General features: G+C 39.0%; 1 protein-coding gene across 1 annotated transcript; it reads right to left on the bottom strand.

The window, feature by feature from the left end:
- Positions 1-3,156: 3,156 nt before the first annotated feature.
- On the bottom strand, positions 3,157-4,632 carry LOC147606591 (uncharacterized). Its single transcript, XM_086792262.1, has 3 exons — positions 3,813-4,632; positions 3,541-3,690; positions 3,157-3,429 (listed from the first exon to the last, which is right to left on the bottom strand). The coding sequence occupies exons 1-3, from the start codon at positions 4,352-4,354 to the stop codon at positions 3,318-3,320; spliced, it is 804 nt and encodes a 267-aa protein (XP_086648388.1). The 5' UTR covers positions 4,355-4,632; the 3' UTR covers positions 3,157-3,317.
- Between the last annotated feature and the right edge of the window lie 15,189 nt (positions 4,633-19,821).

Raw genomic sequence — 19,821 nt, 5'->3', positions numbered from 1 at the left:
CTTTATATCCTCAGTCACGTTAGGATCCTCAGTCATGTCTCATTCTTGGCCATAAGAAAAATCACTTTATATCCTCAGTCACGTTAGGATCTACTCTTACCAGCACTGATTCAACTTGACACTAAATTGTAAAACTCGTTCTCCTTGTAACTGAATGCACTCATGTATTTGTTGTAATGTAGATTGTGCCACATTAGTTTGAGCGAACGAATGAATTAAATTAAGTAAAGGGCCATTGTGATTTAATGACATCATCGTGTTGTACAAACCATGTGGCTGCAATTCCATCCAAAACTCTTTTGACCTCGTGGGCCTTCTTTTCATCTGTCCAACCATGATATGTTGCCACATTATCAAACTGATCCAACAATGTCAAAATATCTTCATTGGGTAGGCCTGTAAAACCCGCCTATCTGTTGTGCTGAGAGTGCTGTTTTTGCAACTCTTGATTTGTAATAAGGTTCACCAATGTTTGATTGGTACTATTCATCTATACAGACTTGTCTGATGCATTTGCAGAATCAAATTTTGCATGAGACCGACTACTTGATCAAGGTGAGTGGAGGAAGACGACTGCCGTTGAAAATCACGTACATTTGCTTGCCTCTACTCCCCCAAACTCATCTGCCATCTTGTGCTAAAGCTCGTTGTCTCCACCAAAGAAGGTACGATGTAAAATTAAGGTAATCTCCCGGTCATCTCCTTCTCTCTCCTTTACATTATATCAAACCCCGCTTTCCCTGTAACTGCCTTGGGCAGGCTAACTTGTGGGACACGTGGCGGGTAGCAGCCAGCCATGTCACAGAACCCTTACAATTTTTTCTCCTCAATGTTTTTAATTAAATATTGGCACTAACTCAAGTAGTTTTTTTTCAATTAATTATCTTCATGTTTTTCCTTTTGACCCAAATTAAATGCAAGTGCACACAAGGGGATTTTCTCATTATTGAATCTATTTAATTTTACTCAGAATGACTTTTTATAATGAATTTATGAGCCTTTTATAATGAATTTACACATTTATAATATTTTACACACTACAAGTGGGATCCTACGCAAGGTCATTGTAGTGGTCACCCTAGTATACTCTAAGCTTTTCCTATGACCTTTTCTTTCAAGTGTAATTGAACAACAATTATTTTAAAAACATATATATATCAAAAGGTTATAGGGGATACTTAAAAGGAGAGTATGAGTAGCCACCTTATAGGCCTACATGGGCTTGTGGATATGTGAAGTCACTTCTATCCATAAGTAGCCATCCATGTCTACACTTGTCGATAGACACTTTTTTTAGTATGCTATGTGCCTTGGACTTGAAATGATGCTTCTAAAGATCCCATTTTGTCAGGGGGGCATTTTTGGAGCTACCCATTTGAAGCATGACAAGTGGCTAGGGACGGCCCATATTGCATGCCCATCTTGAGCCTTTTGTATGTACATGAGGTGGCTTATAAATTTTATAAATACAAAGATAGCATGTCATCTCAAAATAAAGGGTCTTATTATCTAGTAGAGTTACACATATACATACATGAGGGGTTTTTTAAATAAAAAATGGTTTTATAAATACCCCTCGAACTCACGTGCTCATTAATGGGAGTTTGACATAGTGAACTCCTTAGGTTTATTAAGTCAACGATATATAGTGTGTTGTCATACCATCATCACATTGTTTCAAGAATAATTATTCATGTGTATAAGTTCATATCTCATTATTATGCATATAAGCACATATTATGATACATGCATATTCTTGTGTGTCAAACTCCACATAACTTTCATACATTTGTATAAAAGTTGGTTCTCTATGTAATAAAGAACTTAATGAGATTTTAATGATGATAAGACATATTTTAACCATCTAACGTATAAACTATTTTAATGATGATAAGTTGTATTTTGACCATCTACTAACATATGAAACCTATTATATAGCGTGTGTCTTTTTTACACATAGCTTGCAAACCTATTATATATTGTTCTATCTAACATATGAATGAAACCTATTATATATAATTATGAATGAAACCTATTATATATAATAGGTTTCATTCATATGTTAGATAGAACAATATATAATAGGTTTGCAAGCTATGTGTAAAAAAGACACACGCTATATAATAGGTTTCATATGAATGAAACCTATTATATAGCGTGTGTCTTTTTTACACATAGCTTGCAAACCTATTATATATTGTTCTATCTAACATATGAATGAAACCTATTATATATAATTATGCTTGCAAAAAAATGATGTATACAAATATCTCACACATCATAAGGAAGGAGAGGGGAGAGGCGGGTGGGGGAGTTTCTTTGAGAAATATGTAAGTCATGGGTTTTATTTTGTAACCCTTGACCACACATGCGATATGGGTGGGGTTTTCACTTAGTGAATAGACTGAAAAAAATATACTCGTGATTATGCATAAGTTTAGTATAACATTCTCCTATCATGTTATAAATGTGGATATTTATTCCTAGTAAACAAGGTTTAGTATAACATTCTCCTATCATGTTATAAATGTGGATATTTATTCCTAGTAAACAAGGTTTAGGGACTAGATATAGCCAAAGTTACCATATAGTGGTGAACCTAGGTGGGTAAATATCATTTAGGGAGACTCTCTAAAAACACTCGAGATGATGCATGTTTACAATCATCCCAAAATTATTCACTGATATTATGAAAGATAATGAGGCAGTATCTAAGGTGCATCACAAACTCAAAGGGGAGGGGTGGGGAAGCTAAAAGATGGACGAGGGAGACTCTTTGTCCATCATTGACCACCCTACACATTATATGATTTTGTATTTTTTTATTGAAACAAAGATGGGCATGGCTAAGTGTATTATGGACTTACACACACAATGAGGAGAAAAAGACAACTTACTTCCTTTCACATGGCGAAAGGGGAGGAAGAAAAAGGAGGGTTTTTACATTTTTGAAATTTGAAAAATAAAATAAAGGTATAATTTTCAAGGTTGGATCACGTTTGAGTTCACGCTTCGCTTGGGTTCACGCTTGGAAAGACGCTGGTCGCAAAATTTTATTCTCGCTACCCAGAAGGATGGGTGGCGATCAAGCCGCTAAATGAAAGAATGATTGAACATTTCATTAAGTACGCAATGTCTATATAGTATGCCTCTTGCTGGATGGGCTTACAGCAGCAGGGCTAAGTGGTGGTAAAAGAATTTACAGGGCTTTTAGGCTTTTGACTGCTATTTGCATGGCTCCAAAATGCTGCAGATAATGATGCTTAATCTACACAGATTATGGGTGTTAATATTCACTTGGGCTTTCAATTACATTGTTAGTGGTTGTGCTTGCCGATGTATGTAATCACCACATAGCCTTCCATCTCCGACGAGCTTTCAGTTTGCTTTCTGATGGGGCAGCCCATTTGAGCACACCGGTAGTAGCTCCTGTACAGGCACATAAAGATTTGAGAAGCAATTTATATCGAATATAATGAATTTATGATCTGGGTATGCACATTAATTGAAGTAATAAGGGTGGTTTTACGGAAACCTTACCTAGGGAAGCTTCTACCCTTGATGTTTTTCTGGCCATATTTGCGCCATACGTAGCCGTCGTGCAGGGCAGGATTGCTGCATTCCACTTGAAAGGCCACTACGTCGACCTCTGTGTTTTCAACCTCGTTAATATTAAGGCTTGTGTTGGTCCTGCAAAATTATACATTCGATAATTAATTAGATTAATTTATTGATATACGATGTGCATTACACTAATTTGTGTTTTGCTTGATTAATTGATTGCAATTATGGCCGAGTCGGGGGATACTTACCCTAAAGCCTCCAAGTCCAGGTGGGGTGGACTGGCTGCAATTGCAGTCGAGGAGGATGCTTCAAAGTAGGTTGGAGACGCTTGCATGTACAAGTTTTCCGTCGTCGCGAAGCTGCCGGAATTGAAGCTGCAGGAACCATTGCCCGTCGACATTGAATTGACCTCATTGTTGCTGAGAGAAGACTCATCAAAGGGATACAATTCATGAGTTGCAAAATCCAGCCATTTATCCCACATGTTAAGTGATGCCATCATTTCTTCATCATAGGCAAATGAGGTGGTTTCATCAACTGAAGGATGCCAATTATTATCCCATAAGCAATCCAGCATGATTACTGACTCGTCACTGGCCATAAGGGATTCCAAGCTCCTGCAATCCATAACAATGTCCTCAGAATTGATGGATTGGCCATCATCAAAGCAAAGGGCAGGTGGAGGTGTGGCCGAGGAACGCTCCTCAAATGAGACGCAGCTGCTACTAGCTGTGGACGGGGAGACGAGGTCAGGCAAGTATGAAGTGGGAGGGCAGAAAGAGCGATGCATGAGCTTTTTGGGAAAAGATTAAGGGAGTACGTGCAATGGAGAAGAAGAAGAGAGAATATCAAATTATGGTATGGCGAAAAGAAAATCTAATCACAGCTTGTTAGGCTGGTTTGGGTGGTGTTGAGCTTACAGCTGTGAGTGAGCCGGGGAGGATAGCTGCACTTGTGTGTGCAAATGCAGGAGCCACTTCTTGTGCTTATAAATTTCATTGCATTTTTTCCTTTTTCGGATTTTCGGCTGGGGAAATGTCGCTGTGGCTTCTTGGGGCTTGCCCGGAAGGCGCCTATCATGCTAGCATTTTCAAACACATACATACGGACAAAAATTGAGGTTGAAAGAGGCCGACATACATACGGAATCGTGCAGCTTCGTAGAAGCCTCCCCACGCACTTTCTCACGAATTGCTAGGGTTTTTCTATGTAATGCATGGACTTGGGAGTTGCTAGGATTCTCTACATGCTTCGTACACTCCAATTGAATGACAAAAGCGTTTCTCTGCTCGAGTCTCAGAGATGCATGCTCATCTCTGACCCCGGCTCGAAAAACAAAATCAGAACTCTTAGGCATGAGCTATTATTTATTTCAATTTGGTACAGCAAGCCCCAAATTGATGGCAAGATACTTACTACTAGCTTGTTCCTAAACACTAAATAGCCACTTGGTAAGTACTTGTCAACCCTATTTAAGGAGCTTGTGGCACTTTTTGGCATTAAAAAAAGTTGCTATATGTAAAATTTTAAATTCAACTCAATACAAAGCATGAAGTTGACGATTCAACATTGAAAATGACACTCAAATCAAGCATGCATACGGGGAAAAATTGGGGGCATTCAATAAACTTGGTAGAGATCATGTGAAAGTCATGTGCCAAGCCAACAACAAACTTGTACCCATGTAAACAAGAGCATTATGTCCATGAACCCTTGTGAATTTCCCTAAATATCCTTGATGTGAGTGAAGTGGTTAAGAACATACATCATATTACACACATAGCCATCACATACCATTTACTTATTTGTGTGTGGTAACATTAGTGTCAACTATGCACCACGAGGAATCATTTGAACTTCATTGCAAAATGTTTTTTTAATTATTACCATAAGGAAAACTAATGCTGGCGAAATGCTAGCGAAGGATTCTCTCTTTATGTCTCTCAATCTCAAAACATGTTCCTCATCATGAGTTCTTTTTAAGGTAGTGTTGGATTTAGAAGATTTTAGCAATACATTTGATGTTGATGAGAATGCCATAGTAACCAATTATGTCTCATACTTTGGTCTCTTTTGTTTGCATGTACTTTAGTGCTTCAATGTTGGCATCTCCTCAATAGAACCATGTGTCCCTTGCATCCATGAAGGCTTGAACCTTTAATTAAAATAAATTCCACACCTTCAATTTTGACATCTCCTCAATAGAACCATGTGTTCCTTGCATCTGAACCTTTAATGCAAATAAAATCCACACCTTGAGTGTTGACATCTCCTCAATAGAATCATGTGTACCTTGCATCCTTCGAGGCTTGAACCTTTAATGCAAATTAAAGCTGCACTTTAACATACTTCCCTAGTGTTTTCTTGAAAGACCTTTTACTAGCTACACTTGATTGTTCACCTTTTGCTTGCACACATCCTTTATAAATTTAACACATCCTCTAGGACTATTGTTGAAAATTACTCTACATTCCCCTTTTGCTCGGGTGGAAGATCCGCATTGAGCGGTCGTTAGAGTTTGCCAATGGCATTTTGTCCATAAGTTTTTCACAAGGAATAAATGGACACAATATCTATGAATTCCATGCCCATGAGGGCAACTGAATGCATTGCATCAAGGTTTCTCAAATTGTGACCATACACACCATGGAATGTATGAAGTCCATCAAAACATCACTCGGTTCGATCCTGTCCACATGCATAGATATGGGCTTGCAAGGGTTTCAACTTATAACCCTTGATGTGTCCTTTTTTCATGGTGTAAATACTATGGTGACACCTTTTGCTATCCAATGTATTCGAATTAGAAACGTGTCTAAATTTCTATACAGACTTGGCTAACTATAGCTACAAGAAGATATAAAATAGCCTATCACTAGATAAGTACATTGAACTGCCAAATAAAAAAGTTGTGTCCAAATAAAAAAAGTTATGTCCAAGTTATTAAGGTGTCTTAATCTCTAGACAAGTGTTGAAGTTCAAACTTGGCTGCGAGATATAAAGTTGCCTTTCATTAAGTAAACACATTAAAACTGTGAAAACCAAAAAACTTGTGTCAACAAACACACACACGATGCTCATTAAAACTGTAAAAACAAAAAAAACTTGTGTCAACAAACACACACACACGGTGCACACCACCAGGCCTAGAATTTGAAGGGCACCCTATTTTTTCTTTTGAAGGGCTTTTCTTTAACTAGCTTTTCTTTATGAAGATATTGGAAAGGAATATAACTAAATTTCCCAAAACCTTTCCCTTCGTTTGAAGGGTAATTGTGTTTTCACCCTTCTTGTGAAGGTTTTGACCCCCTTAGAAGGGTATTGCAACCTTCAAATTCTAGCACTGCACAACCCCCCTCTCTCACTCTCACACACACACAAAGAGAGAGAGAGGGGGGGCTCCTTCAAGTAGCCAAGCATTATAGATAGATGGCCAGAGCCTCGTTATGAGGGTTTATGTTAAATTTTGGGGTGCCACGATACGTGGCACTCCGCGGGCCCCAGCACGGGTGGTCACCTATAGCCGGTGGCCTCCTCGGTCTAGACCTTGGTGCAAAAGGGGTATAGACACATGTTCGTATGTTCGTGCATTTGCTGGGATGATTTGAGCCCAGTTCCCTGGCAAGGGAGGCAAAGCATCTATCCACTGCACACTCATAATATAAACACATGTCCATAACATGTTATGGACACATGTCTACACATGGGCCCATCACCGGCCATTGACCGGCCGGCCATTGACCGGGTGAGCGGGCCCGTGGGGTGCCACGTATCATGGAACCCTGAAATTTAAAGGAGAGGCTTCGAGGAAGCTCCCTGGTTCAGTTTGTCGAGGGTTTCGGATTGTTTCTCCCCAACCCTCACTTTTGTCCACGAGCTTGGAATTGTTGCATTATGGGAAGCCCCAACCACAAGCCGCAGTGAGATTTCCCCTTTCATTCTCAGAAGAACACACCACCCCTACTAGCACTACACGGAAAAGAGACCATAGGCATGTTTATAGATGCGTTTTGAGAACGTGCTTTAAAATGTTACGGGCGCATCTATAATCACGTCTACAGACACACATCTATTTATGCGTCTATATTTGCATCTATAAGTGCGTCTATACTGATATAGATGCACATATAGACACATAAATAGACATGGTTATAGACGTCGTTATACCCTCTGTTATAGACGCGTTGTGGAATTTAAAAAAATTCCAGAGAGCTGCCTATGCAGATGTACAGACAGCTGCATTTTCTACACATGCAGCTGCATTTTCTACACAAGCAGCTCTCTGGTTTAAGGTTGTGCTTACTTGTATATAATCAACAAACATATCAACATAAAAATTTAAATTGAAGATAGATATGCACAAAACGATTTGTGAACACACTTCAAATATTGATTAAAGAAGATGAGAAATTACATTTTATATCCAAAAATTTCTCCATGCATGATTGTAGCCACATAACGCTTGAATAAAAGCATAGATACATAAAGAAGATGAAAATTTTCATCTTATATGCAAGAAATTGTCCATACATGATGGTAGCCACATGAGGCTTAAAAAAGAAACATAGTTGCATAAACCAAAACTATACATGAAGAAAAACTACAAAGAAAACTACACTTGGAGGAGTTATCACTCTCCGAGTCATCTTGTCCTCCTCCTTGTCCACCTTGTGCCTACACAAAGTGAAGATATATATAAATAAAAATAGAAAGTATTATAAAGGTCAAAACATATTTTGTAAATAAAAATAAAAAGTATTACCTGCATTGGTGTTCTCGTTGCTTGATTGTATTGTTCATCGAAGATGATCCCTTCATCGTGAAGGTAATCCCATGTATCTTCTCTACTGTGGCGACGATGGTAGCCAGCCTCTGCTGGGGTAGGATCTCTACCAACAATGTCATGCTACATCACAAGACAAACATTATAACACAACTCAAATAGAGAGAATACAAAGAAAAGACATGAAGTTGCACTATACATACAAACTCAGCCTCCCATGATGCACGACCTCCAGATCCGAAGTGCGACAGTTCATATCACTTCATTTGTATTCGCTGCGCTTCTCTTTGTTGCTGGTTCACTACTCCTAGGAGCTTCTTCTTGGCTTTCTTCCACCCACCCCTATGAGCAAGTAGATGGCTTGCCGTGTCCATTTTGACCGGCATCTATTCGGGCTTTGTCCTCCTTTGCATGTCTCCTTACTACGAGACCTCCTATTCTTAAGTATGTCTTTGATTTTGTGCTGCGCCCATCTACTGTCGCCCATCTACTGTTAAATCTTTGGTTGTGACTTGTGAGGATTATGATACTTCTTGTGGATAGCTTTAATGCAATCATCCACTAGGCTCTTCCTTTGCTACTTAAAATGTATAAAGCAGTCTTTATAGTGTACAAAAAATACTTGGCACAAGTAGTTTACCACCTCCTTTCCACACGAGAGTCATCAACTATGCCACCCACATCTGTGATATCATAATATGATATATCACCATGATGTGGTGGTGACTCTGAAGAACTATCCCCACCCCCAAAGCACTACCCTAGGCATCCTCTATCTCCTCTACCTCCACTCTCAGTGCTAGTGTGGGGTGAGGTACGACCGCCACTATCTTCATGACTACCCTCCCTACGACGAGACAGCTACCACTCTCATGAGCACCATGATGACTGTGAGGTGTCACATCTCTTGAAGGTGCAGGTGTAGGAGATGCTGTAGCACTAAGTGGGGCTGACGGATAAGAGGTGAATGTAAAGGCAGGTGAAGTGCCTAGCAAGGGTAAAGTGCCTGGCAAGGGACTCTGTTGGGCTGTGGGCAGACTTGATGGTAAAGGGGTGCCTACTGCATAGGCTGCCAACTGCTCGGGGATAGGAGTATAGCCAAAGATGTCCTCTACCTCCCTAGCAAACCGTCATTGAGACTCGATGAGAGCCTCAACTTGTGGGTATGTGGGACAAGAGGACGAGGACCTAGGCCACATCTATACAAACAAAGAAAATATTAAAAAAATATTATGAAATGAAGACTTCTCGGCTCTTTAAGTCAATTGACCCCCCGAGAATCATCTCATTCTTCAAAACACAAAAAATAAACAAGTATTAAGAAAGCATGTAAGCCATTGTGCAAGCCGGGAATCATCTCATTCCCGGCACTATGCGTTATGCAAGCCTTATGCAAGCTGTTACGCATGCCTTGCATAATGCATTATACATTAGGCCTTATGCGCATAAAGCTTATGCATGAGGCCTTATGCATAAATCACTATGCATGAGGCCTTAAGCATAAAGGTATGCATGAGGCCTTATACATAAAGCATGCATGATACCTTATGCATTAGGCCTTATGCATAAAGCTTATGCATGAGGCCTTATGCATAAAGCTATGCATGAGACCTTATACATAAAGCATGCATGAGGCCTTATGCATGAGGTCTTATGCATAAAGCTATGCATGAGGCCTTATGCATAAAGCTTATGCGCAAATCTACAAAATAGATCCCTAGTACCCAAGGGTGCAATAATAATAGAGGAAAGATATGCCTAAACTAAACCGTACCTGGCACTATGCATTAAGCATGCATGCATAGAGCTTAATGCATGCATAGATTAAGCTCTATGCATAGAGCTTAATGCATACATAGACGTCTATGCATAAAGCTTAATCTATGCATAGATCTCTATGCATAGAGCTTAATGCATACATAGACGTCTATGCATAGAGCTTAATCTATGCATAGATCTCTATGCCTTATGAATGCATGCATGGAGCTTAATCTATGCATTAAGCTTTACAAATAGAGCTTAATGCATAGATTAAGCTATGCTAAAGCTTATGCATAAAGCATGCATGAGGCCTTATGCATAAAGCTTTAAGCATAATGCTTTATGCATGAGGCCTTATGCGCATAATAAACATTTAAGCATAATGCTTTAGGCATGAGGCCTTATGCATAAAGCATTATGCATGAGGCCTTATGGATAAAGATATGCATGAGGCCTTATGCATAAAGCTTATGCATAATGCATTATGCATAATATTATGCATAAATCTTATGCGCAAACCTACAAAACAAATCCCCAGTACCCAAGGGTGCAATATTAATAGAGGAAAGATAGAAAATCACTTACCACTTTTTCGTGATGTTGAAAGAGAGGATTAGAGGACCTACAAAACTAGCAAAAGAGTGAGGAAAGGATTAATAATGCATACACACAAAAGCTCATGCAAGCTATGCTGCTATGCAAGCCTTATGCAAACTATGCCGCTATGCAAGCCTTATGAAAGCTATGCTAAACTTATGCATAAATCATGCTTATGCATAAAGCTTTAAGCATAAAGCATGCATGAGGCCTTATGCATAAATCTATGCATGAGGCTTATGCATAAAGCACTATGCAAGCCACGCTAGCCTAAACTAAACCGTACCCCGGCACGATGCATTAAGCGTGCATGCATACAGTTTAATGCATGCATATATTAAGCTCTATGCATGCATAAAACTCTATGCATAGAGCTTAATGCATGCATAGAGGTCTATTCATAGAGCTTAATCTATGCATTCATCTCTACAAAAAGAGCTTAATACATAGATTAAGCTCTATGATTATAACTCTATTCATAGATTAAGCTCTATTCATAGAGAGGACCTACAAAATAAAACCCCTCTTTTTGGTAGATAAAAATAGAGGAAAGAGAGGATAAAAAGATAGGAAAGAGAGGAAAGATAGGGAAGAGATAAAAAGATAGGAAAGAGAGGAAAGATAGGGAAGCACTTACCTCTTTTTGGTGATGTTGAAAGAGAAGATTAGAAGACCTACAAAACGAACAAAAGGGGTGAGGAAAGGATTAGTAATGCATGCATACAAAAGCCCTAAGAACCTAATGCATACATACAAAATCAAAAATATTAAGCTTAATGCATGCATAGAGCTCTATGCATAGATCTCTATGCATTATGAATGCGCATGCATAGAGCTTAATCTATGAATAGAGCTCTAATCATAGGGCTGAATCTATGCATGCATTCATAGATTATTTATGCATAGATCTCTATGCATTATGAATGCATGCATAGATTCAGCCCTACGATTAGAGCTCTATTCATAGATTAAGCTCTATGCATAGAGAACCTACAAAACAAAACCCCTCTTTTTGGTAGATAAAAATAGAGGAAAGAGAGGATAAAAAGAGAGGAAAGAGAGGAAAGAACTTACCTCTTTTTGGTGATGTTGAAAGAGAAGATTAGAAGACCTACAAAACCAACAAAAGGGTGAGGAAAGGATTAGTAATGCATACATACAAAAGCCCTAAGAACCTAATGCATACATACAAAATCGAAAAGAGAGGAAAAAGAGAGAAAAGAATTTACCTCTTTTTGGTGAAGTTGAAAGAGAGGATTATAAGACCTACAAAATAAAATAAAAAGTTGAGAAAAGAATTAGTAATACAAAACTCTAAAAGTGTGAATAGCATGGATACACAAGGAGGTTTAATCCTTATGCATAAGGAGGTTTAAGTATAAGGCTCTTAGGCTTATGCATAAGAGAGAGAGAGAGAGAGAGAGAGAGAGAGAGAGAAGAGAATACCATTAAAAAATTTTAAACAAAAGAATCTTATGCATGAGAGAGAGAGAGAGAAAGAGAGTGAAGAGAATACCAATCAAAAACCCTAATTCTAAACATACCATTCAAAAACTATGAATATATGAAGAGGTGGGAGAGACAAGTGGGATAGAGATTACCTTGTGAGGAATCATCCTTGGGAGGAGACTTGAGAGGAGACTTTGTGAGGAGAGGACAAAGGGTGAGGTGGTGCACCCATCATGAGGAAGAGGTACAGCACAGGGAGCAAAGGGAAGGGAAGCAAAAATAGTTGCGACGTCGACGCGAGCGAGATTATTCAAATTTTTTTTTGAGCATCTATACTCGCATCTATAGGCACATCTATAGGCGTGTCTATAAGTGCATCTATATCAATATAGACGCTCTTATAGACGCACCTATAGACGTACCTATAGACGTGCATATAGACGCGCCTATAGCTGCATAAATAGCCGTGTAATCGTAAATTTGCCCATGGCCCCTCTCTCACTTCCATCTCTCTCTAGTTTGTGTGTTTATGTTGCGCGTCTATGTTCTCATTCACTTGTAATGCAGTGACAGGTGTCTCCTCATCAAGCCTTACACTTACACACACAGAAGTGCAAATTTTCTCTCTTTTGTCTCTAATCCTCTTCAACTCAACACCACCCACATAGGCTAACATAGTTCGATCTTGCCTCTGTGCAATTGACCCGCTCATAGTTTCATGTTATTCCCCTAACCTTTGCAAATGTGTGACTAGAGCTAACCGCTTCTCTAATCTTTATGTGCCTCCACAGGAGCTACTATCGATGTGCTCAAACGGGTTGCCCCATCAGAAAGTGAAACTCATCGGCGATGGAAGGCTATGTGGTCATCTGCCACCACCACTAACACTGTAATTTGAAAGCCCAATTAATGAAAATTTACACACATAATCTGTGGATTAAGATAGCACTTCACCTAGGCATGGTAATTTTTACCCATGCGCATCAGTGGTGTGACAGTCACTAAAACCTGTTTTCTTTTTCTTTTTTTCAAAGAAAATACTATTATATTAAGAAATTATGAGAAAGTTACATAGCGTAGAGAGCTTTGACCAACATCCTATCTTTAGTTACCACCGAATCCCTTATCAGCGTGAGATCCTGGACTGTATTTGTCACTCTATCATCCTTGTGACCCTGTGCCTTCATGTGCAGTTGTGCAATCTTGGAATCTAGATCCTTTAACCTCCTTTGCATGTACCTTTCACCTGCATGAATCAGATGGTATGTCAGCTAGATGTGTTGAGTAGGAGAGCTGTTAAAAATAAAGTCCAATCTGTTTAACCACTGTAGCCACAGAATCTCACATCTCAACACATACTAAAGTTCCATAGTACATCCTATACTTTCTCCCAAGATCAAAATTTTCCACTCCAAGGATAGGACATTCCATGACTTAATACAAAAAGCAAGAGAGACAAAACATTGTTGGGCCTGAGGACAGTGCATGAAAATAGGCATGTCATCCTCGAATCCATGGCATCTATGACATTGGGCATCCCCAATCCTGCATCTGAGAGCTTTCTGTTGTGTCCATAAGGCTATGTGCATCAGTAGCCAGGCAAGGCATGCTTTCTTTAGTTCAACATATTTGTTCCAGAGTTTACCAAAAAGGAAATGCTAGTGAGTTCTATCCCACAAGAGTTTCCATCTTCTTTTTAGAGTGTAGTGAACAGGCGGAGAGCTTTTCCTAGCCGAAATGGGAAGGAGTCTAGCTTGTGTTTTCCACTGGGGAAGGCTTTCGGTAGAGGAAGGTCCCTTATAGAAAGAAGCCAGTAGTCTGATTGGGACCAAAGGCTAATTCTATTTCCAATCAGCTCGAGATCATCATTTAAGACATTGAAAAGTCTGATTAGGTCAACTCTGGAAAACCAGCTCTTGCAAGAACTATCCCACACGTCCCACCAACAGCAAATGCCATCATTTTAAAGCCTAAGAGCTGAGTCAGTCTTGGTCTCTTCCACTAGGGGGAAGGGCAGCATTGGCCACCACATGGAATCCTTGCCATGTACCCCCCAAGTGTGGCTAGGTTTCCTTGAGAGTGTTAGATTCTCTTTTACAGAACTCCATGCTTTCCATAAAGGGATCACTAAAGGGTTGCCCACTAGTTTGATATGAAATTTGCTTGCCAATATAGTGAGAGGAAGAAGGTTCTTCCACTTGGGTTGGCTTTTCAATTTGAACTGGTTTAGGTTCCTTTTGATCAGTCAAGCCCAATCTTCTGTCGGATTGAGGAAGCTTATCACAATCCACTTCGCAACCATTCTATCTGCAAGGTTAGAAACATCTACGATGCTCAATCCCCCTTTTCCAGTTTCAGTTGAACACCAGTCCCACCTCACCTTCGGATTTTCTTTAGACATGGGTCCCCCCCCACAAGAAGTTTTTGCATAACCTTATGACCTGATTTAGGTCCTCATCTGGGGGTCTCCAGAAACTCAGAAAGTAGATCAGTGAGGGGATAATGAAGTAATTGATGATCATTCTCCTTCCAGCAAGGTTAAGTTGTCTTTTTTGCCATCTGTTCGGCTTGGTTTCAAATTTGTTGAGTATCCACAACCATCTCTGTTTGATAGTAACCTTGAAGCCCATTGGGATACCCAACAACCTAAATATCATCCCATCATTGAGAGTGTTACATCCTGCTTGCAACAGCCACTCTGAGGGTTTATCAATTAATGTTTTGTTGATCCCCGTTTTATGGTGGTTGATAACTGAACTTGATGGTCTACATTATATGTCCATGAATGACCAAAGGCATTTAATACTCTTCTCAGTATTGGAAACCATTGCATTAGTATCATCTGCAAACATTTGTGTGCATAGTTGCTTCCCATTGGGTAAGACAATTCCTTGCATCTTTCCCTTATCCATATTGTCCTTGATAAGCCAATTCAGTCCATCTGCTACAATTGCATAGTTATTATATTGCGATAGAGGTTACAACGAAAAAAGTACTTCTATACAGAAGCTCAACCACCTGACCACCCTCCGACCACCCTCGAGCGTTTGTATTAATAGGCTGCCTTGATCACACACACTCGCAATCACTCCCAATCGCAATCACGCTCTCAATCACATTCACAATCGCAATCACAAAGAGGTCTCGCGATATGTGTGTCACACACACACTCGCGGTATGCCGAATATAGAGAGACGCGTTCTCCAAAAATAGCCAAAAGCGAGACGGTGCTCCCAAAACGGTTGTTACTGCAAAATGTGGTAAAAAAACAAAAGAAAACTTTAACACTGAAAAAATCGACCCTTCTTCAAGCTTCTGTATCTCCAAAACTGATGAGAATTTACCTGCGCTCATGAGATAGTGTTTTGTTCTCCTCCGCGAGCTCTACAAGCGCCATGAGACACTCTCTCTCCAGACTTGCCTCCGAATTCTCAAAAAATAGACTTTAATATTGAAATCTCTAGAGAGAGAATGAAAAACAGGCATTTTCTTACTTTTTCTCTAATCTAAGGCATCAAACAAGATTGAAAACGACTAAAGTATGAAACCTTCACTCTGGCAAAGTTGTTCTATGTGATAAGGACTACATTTCATACATACAAAACGTTTTCTAATTCAATCCATAACATGCTCAAAAATCAATCCCAATGTATGCACTTGTGAAGGTGGGATGTCACTGTCAGAACATGCCCATATGAGACTTTGCACAAACATCCAAAATCACCTAAAAATCACTTTTAAACTAGTTTATTATGGCCTACAAGGGTCTATTACATACTCCCCTCCTCTCAAAAACTCTGTCCTTAGAATTGGAATGAAGGAAACTCTGATTTCAAAGTATCTAGATCTACCCAAGAAGCATCTTCGACAGGATATAAATCCCTTTTAACTAAAACCTCTACTATGTTTCTATTCCTAAGGTTTTGAACTCTCCTATCTAAAATGTAATCTGGTTGAACTCGAAGGGAGCCATCATCTTGAAGCTTAGAGTTGTCCTGCAAAATATGGTGAACATTAGGAACATATTTCTTCAACAAACTAACATGGAAAACTGGATGGACCTTAACATGAGAAGGAAGTTCTAGTTCATAAGCCAATGATCCTATCTTTTTCAAAACTTTGAAAGGTCCAGCAAAATGAGCAGACATTCTTCTATCCTTCCCCAAAACGAAATTACTTAGTTGAGGCAAAACCCTCAAGAAAACCATGTCTCCCTTTTCAAATTCCAAACCCCTCTTATTCTTGTCATAGTGTTTCTTTTGTCTCTTTTGAGCCTCACATATGTGTTTCTTGATTTTTTCCATTTGTTCATCCATTTGTTCAAGCATGTCTTTTGAAACTTCAACCTTGTTATCAGGATCAGAGAAGTTTAGAGGTGTAGCACAATTATACCCATACATGGCTTCAAAAGGTGTCATTTTAATGGATGCATGCCATGAGCTATTGTATGCAAATTTGACAAGTGATAAATAGTCAGTCTAATTGGTTTGTTTCTCATTTACATACATCCTATTCATGTCCTCTAAAACCCGATTAACACTTTCAGTTTCACCATCTGTTTGTGGATGAAAAGCAGTACTCATTCGCAATTGTGTGCCAATTGCATGAAAGGTTGCTTTCCAAAAGTTAGATGTAAACTCAGAATCCCGGTTAGAAACAATGCTTTTTGGCATACCATGCAAGCGAAAAATTTCCTTCACAAACAATTTTGCTATATGCATTGTGGTGTCAGTCTTTTTCATTCGGAAGAAGTGAGCCATTTTTGTGAGTCTATCAACAACTACAAAGATAGTGTTATACCCACCCCGTGTGATAGGCAATTTTGTAATGAAATCCATGGAAATTGATTCCCACTTTTTACCTGGTATATCTAATGGTTGCATTTGACCAGGCATACGTTTATGTTCAATTTTTACTTGTTGACAATGCAAGCATTCACGCACAAAGGATTGAATGTCATGTTTCATGTTTGGCCAAAAGAACGAACTTTTGATTTTGAGGTAGGTTTTGTTAAATCTCGGATGACCAGAGAAAGGAGTGTTGTGGCATTCATGCATGATTTGTTCTTTCAAAGAAGATGTGGAAGGAATACACACACAATTCCCAAAATAAAGACTGCCTTTATACAAATGAAAGTTTCCCTCAAACATTTCATGCGGATGTTCTTTCAAATAAGCAAGGATTTTGGAATAAAAAGGATCACTTTGCACTTGAACCCGAATTTCATAAATCAAATTTGTTCGTAGTACAACACTCAAAATATTACATGAAGGAACTCGACTTAAAGCATCTGCCACTTTGTTTTCTTTACCCACAATGTACTTGAAGTCAAAATCATACTCACTCAACAATTGAATCCATCTCTTTTGTCGATTATTAAGTAATGGTCGTGTAAAAATGTATTTTAAACTTTGATGATCAGTTCTCAATTCAAATTTTACACCAAGTAAGAGATGTCTCCAATGTTTTAAAAGCATGAACAACCGCAAGCATTTCCAAATCATGTACATCATAATTCAATTCATGTTTCCTTAACTTTCGTGACTCATATGCAACTACCCTCCCGTCTTGAGACAAAACACATCCAATTTGAAAACCACTGGCATCACAAGCAACAACAAAGGGTTTCCCCATCTGAGGAATCTTTAAAATACAGTTTTCAGCCACCTTTTGTTTTAAGGTCTCAAATGCTTTTTGACATGATGCATTCCAAGCAAAACCTTTAGTTTTCTTAGTGAGATCGGTCAAAGGACTTGCAATCTTAGAAAAATCACGAATATGTGCCCTCTCAAATTGTGCCAACCCAATGAAGCTCCTCACATCTCTTACAGACTTTGGTATAGGCCACTCCGCAATTGCTTTTACTTTATCTGGATCAATATGAATTCCATCTTTAGAAATAACCCTTCCCAAGTAAACAAGCTTATCCTTAGCAAAGAAGCATTTACTCATTTTGGCATACAATTTATGATCACGCAACACTTGGAGAGTTTTCTTAAGGTGAATTTCATGTTCCTCATTGTTCTTTGAATATACAAATATGTCATCCAAGAAAATAAGTATAAACTCATCAAGATAAGGATGAAATATATTATTCATCAAACACATGAAGGTTGCAGGTGCATTGGTCAATCCAAAAGCCAAAACAATAAATTCATAGTGACCATATCGTGTGCGAAAAGCAGTTTTGGGTATTTCTTCTTGCTTTATTTTGATTTGGTAATTACCCGAACGTAAGTCGAACGTAAGTCAATCTTTGAAAACACTTTAGCCCCGCTCAATTGACTTAACAAATCATCTATGTGTGGCAAAGGATATTTATTTTTGATGGTCTGTTTATTCAACCCCCTATAGTCAATACAAAGTCAATATGACCCATCCTTCTTCTTTTGGAAAAGAACGGGACTTTCCCAAGGAGAGACACTAGGCCTAATGAATCCCTTTGTAATGAGGTCATCCAACTGCAATTTGAGTTCTTTTAACTCCTCAATGTTGAACCTATAGGGAGCTCTAGAATAGGGTTCAGATCCTGGGTATAACTCAATTGCATGATCTACAGACCTAGGAGGAGGTAATCCCGGCAAATCATCAGGAAAAACATCTCCAAAAGTTTGTCCACATATAAAGGATTTTTGGGTTTCTCCTCCTCTTTCAACTCATTTGCAAATATTAGAAAAGTCTCACAGCCTTGTTTTATACCCCTCAAGAGTTTTATTGCAGAAATAAGAACTCCCTTGTTATCTTTTTCAAACCACTTGATTTTGTGCTGAGTGTGTTGGTTTTGTGTTTGAATGTAAGAGTCCTATCTTCGCAATCAATCAACGCATGATTACCCACTAGCCATCCATGCCAATGATTACGTCTCGCTCCCCCATGTCTATAACATAAAAGTTTCCTTCGTGTTCAGTTTCAGCCAACGTAAAAGAAAGATTTTCAATGTACCCACTTGTGTAATGTCTTCTCCCATTAGCCAACTCAACCGGGCGTTTTATATCTTGATGAACCTTGAGTTTCAAATTTTCAGACATTTTGGAAGAGATAAAACAATGAGTACTACCCGAGTCTATCAAAAAATGTATCTTTTGAATCCCAATCTTTCCCAGAATTTTGATAACAGAAACCCTCAAATGTTCAAGAGAAGAAGAAGTCTTACACTTCATAAGAAAATCAGAACACTTACCTTCTTCGCTTGCATCCTCGATTGTGGTCTCCAAAACCTCATTCATCTTTGCTTGTAGTGGCTTGTCCATAGCTTTGTTTGGACACTCGTAGGTACGATGTCCCTGCTTCCCGCATCGAAAGCATAATCCCAACCGCTTTGCTCTCTCCAAGAATTCGGGGTCATTTTGCCAACGCACGGGTTGTCTCTTCTTACCATTGTTATTACCAGAATTCTAATTTTGTGAAAAACTCCTCAGATTTGGTGCATGGTTGTTGTCATTAGAAAAATTCTGATTCTGTCTTAGTCTTTGATTAAAGGGTGCGGATCTCGGAGGAGGATGGCCTGTCGATATGATCCTAGAGCCATAAGCTCTAGAGTTTGCTTTCTTTTCATTGAACTTGTCCATCTTCTCGTAGTTCTCTGCTCTAGCGATAGCATCAAGAAAATCCACACATCCAGATCCCTTGACTTGAAAACGTAGTGTGTCTCGTAGCCCTTCAACAAA

This window comes from Cibotium barometz, chromosome 57 (assembly GCF_041138505.1).
Source record: "Cibotium barometz isolate CiBa-2024 chromosome 57, ASM4113850v1, whole genome shotgun sequence".
NCBI classification, from domain to species: Eukaryota; Viridiplantae; Streptophyta; class Polypodiopsida; order Cyatheales; family Cibotiaceae; genus Cibotium; species Cibotium barometz.
The sequence above is the reverse complement of the archived record's forward strand: the minus strand, read 5'-3'. Positions and strand labels throughout refer to the sequence as shown.

What these genes read in the sequence shown, in the direction of transcription:
- LOC147606591 (XM_086792262.1), bottom strand. Translation starts at nt 4,354, where the DNA reads ATGCATCGCTCTTTCTGCCCTCCCACTTCATACTTGCCTGACCTCGTC. An exon ending in CTGGACTTGGAGGCTTTAGG is followed by an intron (nt 3,691 to 3,812) that starts GTAAGTATCCCC and finishes ATAATTTTGCAG; the next exon opens with GACCAACACAAGCCTTAATA. An exon ending in AAGGGTAGAAGCTTCCCTAG is followed by an intron (nt 3,430 to 3,540) that starts GTAAGGTTTCCG and finishes GTGCCTGTACAG; the next exon opens with GAGCTACTACCGGTGTGCTC.